The sequence below is a fragment of the Hibiscus syriacus genome, unplaced genomic scaffold, assembly GCF_006381635.1.
Source record: "Hibiscus syriacus cultivar Baekdansim isolate YM2019G1 unplaced genomic scaffold, ASM638163v2 tig00111937_pilon, whole genome shotgun sequence".
Lineage (NCBI taxonomy): Eukaryota > Viridiplantae > Streptophyta > Magnoliopsida > Malvales > Malvaceae > Hibiscus > Hibiscus syriacus.
In genome coordinates, this window is record NW_024063215.1 from 360,381 (window position 1) to 369,500 (window position 9,120).

Consider the following 9,120-nt stretch of genomic DNA (forward strand, 5'->3'; position numbering starts at 1 on the left):
TTTACCCTAGAAATTATCGCATGATAATTTAGTATTTCGTCAAAATCCGACGGTCAGCGATTTTTGGGTTTAAAAAGCTAGATGATAATATAAAAAAACGAACGGTCTTGATCACACGCTTCTACGAAGCCTTTATAAAACTTAAAAAACTGCTTGTGACCACAGACTCTGCATTATTAGTTTCTCCCTCGATCGAAGATCATCCAAATTTCGCCTTCTACACTCCTCTCTGATCAGTTCATCAAGAGATCAAATCAAGATCGCCGCGAAAATGAACGACGCAGATGTATCCAAGCAGATCCAGCAGATGGTGAGATTCATCCGCCAAGAGGCAGAGGAAAAGGCTAACGAGATCTCAGTCTCCGCCGAAGAGGTTCTTCAATTTTCACTACTTCATTCACTTTTTGCTTCTTTTGGGAACGTTTTTTTCTCTCTTTGAAGTTTTTTATATTCCGGTGAATTGATGGTTAAACGATGGGTATTTTAGGAGTTCAACATCGAGAAGCTTCAATTGGTAGAGGCGGAGAAGAAGAAGATCAGGCAGGAGTACGAAAAGAAGGAGAAGCAAGTTGAGATTCGGAAGAAAATGTAAGCCGGAATTTTGTTAAATTTGATTTAGTTTTCCTTTTTCTGCTAAATAAATGCCAATTTTAAGTTCAATGTATTTTTCTTACTCGGTTTCCATGTTTTACTGGATATCAGGTCTAATTCAGACTGAGGCTAATATTTGTACTAAAATATGAGTAAATTCTAGCCCTTAATTTTAGTTTTTTGAAAATTTGTCAGATCTCAAGCTGGTTCTATTTCAATTACTAATGAAACTTTTTGTGATTTGGGTGGAAAATTATTGAACATTGAAATCGAAGCATGTTTAATTTGTTTTGATGCAGGATTGGCACATAGGAGTGATTAGTGAGGAATATACTTTTTGGTTTTTGTAAAAAAAATATTAAGCTTTATTCTTTTATCGCAGTGAGTATTCGATGCAGCTGAATGCGTCTAGGATTAAGGTACTTCAGGCTCAGGATGACGTGGTTAATGAGATGAAAGAATCAGCATCCAAGGACCTTTGAATGTGAGCCATGATCACCATGTGTACAAAAGTCTTTTGAGAGATCTAATTGTTCAGGTCAGTGTATAGCAAGACCTTTATTGAAAAACTTAGAAAGTTGTAACATTAGATATGCTATTGGGGTCTTCATTTATTTGAATAACTTTTATTGCAGAGTTTGGTTAGACTGAAAGAGCCTGCTGTCCTACTTCGTTGTCGCAAAGAGGATTTGCACTTGGTGGAATCTGTTCTGGATTCAGCAAAGGAGCAGTATGCTTCTAAAGTGAATGTTCATCCTCCACAGATATTCATTGATGATGTCTATCTTCCTCCTGGTCCTCATCATCATCATGGTTTTTTACATCATCATGCTGAGGCTCATGGACCTTTCTGGTAAACATATTAGTTTTATGGAAATGCAAGATTATGTCCCTAGTCCTGCAATGTTTTCCTTAGGTACATTATGATATGTTTCGCTCGACTTTGTAATCAAGTGTTGAGTTGTATGCTTGTGCTTCTTACTATACAAAATACTAGTGATACATAACTGATTTCTGTTCAAATATTTGATAAGGTTGCTCCTGTTTTGTGATCTTCTCCTTGATGCACCCCTTCCCCTACTAAAAAGAAGAAAAAGAGCGAAGATGCAATGCTAATACATTTTCCCCTTAAAACCTTGCAGCTCTGGAGGTGTGGTCATAGCATCTCAAGATGGAAAAATTGTGTGTGAGAACACCTTGGATGCACGTTTGGATGTTGCATTCAATAAGAAACTTCCAGAGGTGCGTTTCGATGGTTTCTGAGATGCATTTAGATTATTTTTAACTTGTTTCTCTTAGTTATATTAATTCTGCCAATGGTACCTTGTTAAGTGCTACACTTTTTTATTTTATTCATCATAGCTTGGATGGAGGGATTATTTATCTATAATTAACTGTTAATTGCAATATTTTTAGTACTTCATGATGAGTCTGAAAATGCAAATAGGCAGTGCAGAATGCATAGACTGCTTGTATGTGTGTGCGTATTTTTTTCTTGTTTGCATAGTCATACGATGGAGTGCATTTTTTCAATGTATTGTGCCTGTGAACTGCATTATGCGGGTAGGAAAGTTGAAGGTTTAGTAATTCTGATCATATATGTCTATCAAAGCATTTTTTTTTTTTTGATTAAGAATCCTTTTTCTTTTCTTTTTCAATAATTTGTATACACATCGAAAGAAATTGTTGGTAGCAAGCAAAAGATTAAACGAAGCTGTCAAAAAAATCTAGAACAAAATTGGTGGCCGAAAGCCGAAATTATACACAAGTGGCTTTTCTCATCTTAGTTGTATTCCCCTCTAATTTCAGATCCGCAAGTGGCTTTTTGGTCAGGTTGCTGCTTGAAGGTTAAGATGGTATTGTTTTGTTTATCACAAGCTTTTGTTGTTTCTCGGATAATTTGTTTGGTAAAAAAGTCATTGAAACTGTTGTTTAATTGGTACGTATATAATTACGAGGGATAGTGAATACTCTTCTTCTATAAATAATGAATAAGATTTGAAGTGTTTGCTTTCTGGTTACCTTAGAACTCGGCTGTGTTCCATTACCTTAAAGCCCAGTCGTGAGTTATATAAGCTTATGATAGCTCCTCCTGTTTCTCCTCCATGACTTAAATATTTTGGATATACTATCCAACGGCTTAATAGAGAGCAGCCAATTGAGGCATACAATGTGCTTCATGTTCATATCACCACTTTCACCAGTTGGATATTTCTCAACAATCCTGACTGGTTCTGAGAAAAGCTTTTGTGGGATAACTATTGATTCATTGGGAGCTGTACTTGCATCGAACATATCTAGATGTTATGAGAGAGATGGAAATAGTGAATACAACAATTTAAAATTGTTTGAATAAAATTACAAATAGTAAGACCACAAGAAACTTTTAGTTCGTTTTGGTCACCTAATTTTTAGGGTTGTTAAAGAAGAAGGGTTAACAGGAGTTAACGCGAGGGATTTTACTGAAAACGAATTAAAAGTTCAGTGATTTTTGGTGACTATTTATGTAGTTTATCCTTTTTTATATTAAATGTCTAATGGTAACGGACAAATTTACTTGGATAACGTGGTGAAACAAAAAATGGCTTGTATTTTTATTTTGGATAAACCACATTATTTAGTCAGTCAACTTTATCATGTTTCTTCTTTTGTCCTTCAATTTTAAAAATTCTTTTTTTTTTTCGAGTCACTTGGTCGTTAGTTGGTGTAATAAACATTGTGTTTTGGGTATTTTTGTTTACGAAGTTAACTTATATTTTAATCTTCTTTTTCACGATCAAAATCCTTCTCCACTGAATTTGATTATATTCTGTTTAACTGAGGTGGCAGCATGCATGAGCTGGTGGGAGAAGCTGTTAGGAAGGTGTTTAGGTTGTTAGGAATTTATTATGGGAGGCTACTTTCTTAAGCTGAACTATAAATGGGAAAGGCTGGCTCTTTTGTGAATTACGGATGAATATTTTCATTAATACATTTCCTCTTCTTCTTCGTTCAAAACCCTAGTTTGTTATACACTTTGATATAGTCGACTGTTGCTTGTGATATAACCGACATCAAAACGTTCCATCTCTCCTCTTTCTTCTTCTCGGTTTTATTTTTATCGAAACCGATAAGATTTAAATAAAAGCTTTAGTCTTTTTTTAGTTTGATTTGCAATCTTCACTATTTAATAAGTGTCAAATCGAGATATACTATTTTTTTCATTCTTGTTGACTCTCTTCTTGTTCGAGTTTGAAAGAAAATACTCTAGCAACGGTGAATCAAAAGAGGTTTAAAAATTGGGTGAGAGGAAATTTTAGGAGGGGTTTGCCTAATTTACAATAAAGAAATGAAATTAAAAATAGCAACATTTGAAAGTTGAGTGACAAAACCATAAAATTTTGAAGTCGAGTGACCAACAGAAAACAAAGACAAAATTAAGAGATTATAAACATACTTTACCCTTTTATTTTTAAATCTTCAATATGTTTTGTGATAATATGCTTTCTTCCATCTTTTTCTTCTGCAACTAAATCAGTGAGTCACAGTGAGCTGTGACAAGGATTTCATAAATTGATTTCAATCTTGGTGCTAAAAAAAGAACAGTTTAAAATGGTTGTAAAACAAGCATATATGTAGCGGTTCAAGGAAGGGATGTGTTAGGTAAAGTCCAACCAAGATCAGCCCACTAAGCCATGATATATCCAATCCAAGCAGATCAGACATGTTATCCTTCCACTAAGAAGTAGGGATAGTGACGAATTGGGTGGGTCAGGTTTTTGTCAATCGAAGACAATGTAAAAAATATAACTTTACTTGAACCTGATATGATTTAAAAATATATATCTTTTATCCGACCTGACCTAATTTAAAGATCATTTTTCTTCATCCGAACCTAATTTTAGAGTATATATCCGAATTGAACCAAAATTTTAGAGTATAGATCTGATTTAAACCTACCCAATCTGATATAAAATAGGGATATAATTAAAAAAATAATAGAGAAAGGGGATATTATAGCAATTATTCATAAATTTATAAAAAATATTATACTATTACTCTCGGGTTGGATAAGAGTTTTTCACTCTCCACTTGAACCTGACTCGACCTCACCTCCATATAAGACCAGACTCGACCCAAATCTAATTTTTTTTAAATCTAGCCCAATCGGGTTGGTTCGAGTTAAAATCCACCAGTCTTAGGTTAAATTGTCATCCCTATTGTCAATAGAAGGATGTTGTCGTTGCTAGGGCTGTAAATGAGGTTAGAAAGATCGCAAACTATTCGAGGTTGACTTAGTCAAAACTCGGTTAATACTACATTTGAATATACTCGACTCAAACTTGAAATCGACTTGAATTCTTAATGAGACGAAATATGTTACTTAATACTCGAATCGAAAAGTTCGAGTGTAACTCGAAAAAAATAATATATATACTTTTTAATTTAAATTATTAATATTATTAACAGATATATGTTGCTTTTTTTATATAAAAATATAGTATAATATTTTCATATACCTAAGGTTCAGATTGTCAGATTAGCTACAATGATGAGCCAAAGGTCCAATGTAAATCAAAGGAACAAAGAGTATTTGAGAGAATGAAGAAGACAATAACATAAGAATGAAAGATAAATAGCAAATGAACATTGTAACTTTCATTGAATGAATTCTGCTTAACAAGCCCAAAAGGGAACACAAATATATAGCCGACAGAGGTTGTAACAAACTCTAACGACCCAAACTAACCGACTCAACGCATCTCTAACAACCCAACTAACCGACCCAATGCATATTAGAATAAAAAAAGTTACAGATATACAACAGGTATTCTAACATTTCATCATATTAGAATACTCTAATATTCTTCCTGTTTTTTCTTGTCTGGAATTTCTTCATAAGACTTGACCCCAAGATTATATCGAAGATAGCTCAAGGAACAGGCTTTGTCAAGACATCTGCAGCTTGCTCACTGCTGGGAACATGATTGATAATAAGTTGGCCAGGCAGAACACGTTCACGAACGAAAAACTTATCAATTTCAACATGCTTCAAATGTGCATGATGCGTTGGATTTGCTGCAAGAGACACAATTGAGGTATTATCACACCAAACTGGTTTATCATAGATAGAAACTCCAATTTCAATCAACAATTGTTCTATCCACATTAATTTGTTTGCAAGGCTTATGTTTCTACTTCACACGTGGATCGTGAAACCACACTTTGCTTCTTCAAGCACCAAGCAATGAGATTTTCTCCAAGATAGATGCAATATCCCGTGGTCGATCTGCGATCCTCAACAGGTGCTGCCCAAGCAGCAAAAATTAAACCATGTTCCAAGGTACCTTTAAGGTACCTCAAGATTCGTTTGATTGCTGTCCAGTGTGTAGTACAAGGAGCATTCATATATTGGCTAATCTTATTTACTGAATATGAGATGTCTGGGCGAGTAAGACACACATACTGCAAACCACCACCAACACTTCTGAACAGATGCACGTACTCAAAGTTATCACCATCACCGGCAATAAGTTTAGGTGTAACTACCATAGGAGTTGGATTCGGGGTTGACTCCAGCATATTTGTACGAGCCAATAGCTCATGTATGTAATTCTTTTGATTTAGAATGACTCCTTCAGAATAAGTCTGGATCTCCATCCAAAGGAAGAATCCAAGTTGGCCAAATCTTTAAGAGAGAACTCCAAATTGATCTGCTGAACAACATCATTCACCTCAGCAGTGTCACTTCCTGTAAGCATAATGTCATCAACATAAACCATAAGTAAGACTGTTGAACTTGTGGACTTTCTGATGAACAAGGATGTATCTGCCCTAGATGTATGAAAGCCGAGCCAACCAAAAAGGCCTTGAGTGTGTCAAACCACGCCCTTGGAGCATGTAGAAGTCTATACAACGCCTTTTTAAGATGGCACACAAGCCGTTCACCATGTAGCCCTCATGTAGATATCGCCAGCCAAGTCACCGTTTAAAAAGGCATTATTTATGTCGATCTGCTTGATTGTCCATTGCTTCATTACTGTAGTAGCAAGAAAAATCCTGATTGTACTCGATCTCACCACAAGACTAAAAGTCTCACAAAAGTCACAGCCTGCTGTTTGAGAAAAACCCTTGGCAACCAGACCTGCTTTGAGTCTCTCCACAGACCCATCAGGTCTCTTTTTTACCATAAACAACCATTTGCAGTCGATGGCCTTCCACGAAGGGGGCAAGACTTGCTGCTCCCAAGTCCCATTTTTAGCAAGGCATTGTACTCACTGTGAACAACATCTTTCCAGGCAGGATCTTGTAGAGCAACATACACATTAGGCTGTTCTTGAGGAACATGGTGAGCCAAAAATGTCTTAGGCTTGAAAATTCCAAAATTTCCCCGAGTAACCATAGGATGAGCAGTGTGAACACAAACAAGAACTGATGGTGATGAAATGAAAGTGAGTGATAGAGGTATAGGAGATGAAGATGGTGGTGATGGAGATGACAAAGATGATGGTGAATGAGAGGTAGATGATAGATGTGGTGTTGATCGAGTATGAGACAAAGATGGAAGTAGTGGTTGTGAAGATAAAGGTGAATGAAATGAGTATGTACGTGATGAAAATATGGCAGAAGGTGAGTGATCTGTGTGAGAAGGAGGCAACTGATGAGATGGTGTGGGATGATGTAAGGGATGATGAATAATAGTAGGTGAGTGAACAGTTTGACAAATAGGTGAATGATGATGGTGAGGGATGATGTGATGGAACTGACAAAGAGACATCAGAATTATTATTATTATTATTAAATTCAGTTCAGAATCTGACATACTGTCTTGACACAGTACCCTGACCAAAGGACTCAACATAAAAAGTATATTAAGAGATTTTTATTTCTGACAATAAACACACTTTGATTGAGATTGAGACTTATTAATAGAGAAAGCTGAACTAGAAGCTAAAGGAAATACTGTTTCATTTAACTTGACATGCTTAGAAATGTAAATTCTCCCTGTTGGACTAAGACATTTGTACCCCTTATGATTCGGAGAGTATCCTCTTAGGAACACACCCAGTTGATCAAAACTGAATTTATTCTTGTTGTAAGGTCTAAGTAAGGAAAAACAACACAACCAAAAACTTTCATGAACTTATAATTAAGACTCATTTTGTACAATTTTTCATAAGGAGACAAACCAGGCAAAGGTTTTGAGGGAAGTCTATTAATAAGAAAAACAACACTCGTGAAAGCATCATGGCAAAAGGTAAGTGGCATGGATGCTTGAGCTAACAAAGTGAGACCCACCTCAACAGTTTGTTTATGTTTTCTCTCAACAGTGCCATTTAGTTCAGAAGTATGAGGACAAGAGTACCTGTGTATTTTACCTTGACTCTGTAAGTACGAAGCAAGAACTTTAAATTCCCCTCCTAAGTCAGTCTGAATGGCTTTAAGCTGACAGTTAAATTGCCTTTCTGCAAAGTTATCAAATTGAACAAATGCATTATACACATCAGATTTTTACCTTAGAAAATAAACCCAAAAATACCTAGATTGTAAAAGCAACATAACACCTGAATTGATCAGAAACCAATGGTAAAACAACCCCAACCATCAGCAAAAATTAATTCTAAAGGGGAAGAGTTAAGTAGTGCAAGAATTAGCAAAGGGTAATTTGTGAGCCTTACCAAACTGACATGATGAACACACAAACTTTTGAGTATTTTTATTAACAGAAACATTACACTGCCTTAAATCCTATTCATAGTCTCTTGAACAGGATGTCCAAGCCTTTGATGCCAAACCTCTAGGGTTATCTATAGTAGTGGAAAAAGCAGAAGCAACATGTGCGCAAGACTCAGAACGATAGACCTTATTACATGAATTATAAGTAACATGTTTACTTATCGCAGAACTAGCAGTATCACTAGGAATACATTCAGATATCTTATTATGCTTAGTAAAGATAGTACAATCAGATGTACCTGTAGGTAATTGAACAGTATATAGCCCTTATTTTTTCACTTTCTCTGAGCAGAATCTTGTCTGTCTGCATGTACCTTACTTGACAAAACATTAGGTAGAATTCAATACTCACCTAATTGTCATGAGTGAGCTTAGAGACATCCAGAAGAATTTTAGTTATCTTGGGAACATATATGATATAACAGATTCTTAAGATGTAACATTTTATTATTAATACCTAGTAAAGCAAATTGACCAATACCATAAATTGAAATAACATTACCATTGCCAACCTTAACCTTATCTGTGCCAGGATGAATAGCTCCAATATTGAGATTTGTGAGTTCACTATGTAGACACCCATTTTTGTATGTGTCTATAAAAATATTATATTATTATTATTATTATTATTATTATATTATTATTATTATTATTATTATTACATATATTTTGCAGGCCTCAACCAACACCCTAGATACAAGATCAACCTAGTTGATGATCCATCAACCTCAAGCCCAAGTACAACCAAGGCCCACTCTCCAACCCAACAGCCCGACCCGTTTACAATCAAGACTGACCCAGCTCAGCAGACTC

The 9,120-nt window shown here is 35.5% G+C and overlaps 1 protein-coding gene across 1 annotated transcript; it reads left to right on the forward strand.

Annotated features, from left to right (window-relative positions):
- Nucleotides 1-168: 168 nt before the first annotated feature.
- Nucleotides 169-9,120, forward strand: LOC120172992 (V-type proton ATPase subunit E-like). The gene is given in 8 exon segments (XM_039180295.1): nucleotides 169-373; nucleotides 488-588; nucleotides 974-1,065; nucleotides 1,068-1,129; nucleotides 1,227-1,444; nucleotides 1,734-1,833; nucleotides 2,401-2,457; nucleotides 9,109-9,120. Coding segments are annotated over 7 exon segments (711 nt in total). The 5' UTR covers nucleotides 169-271; the 3' UTR covers nucleotides 2,437-2,457; nucleotides 9,109-9,120.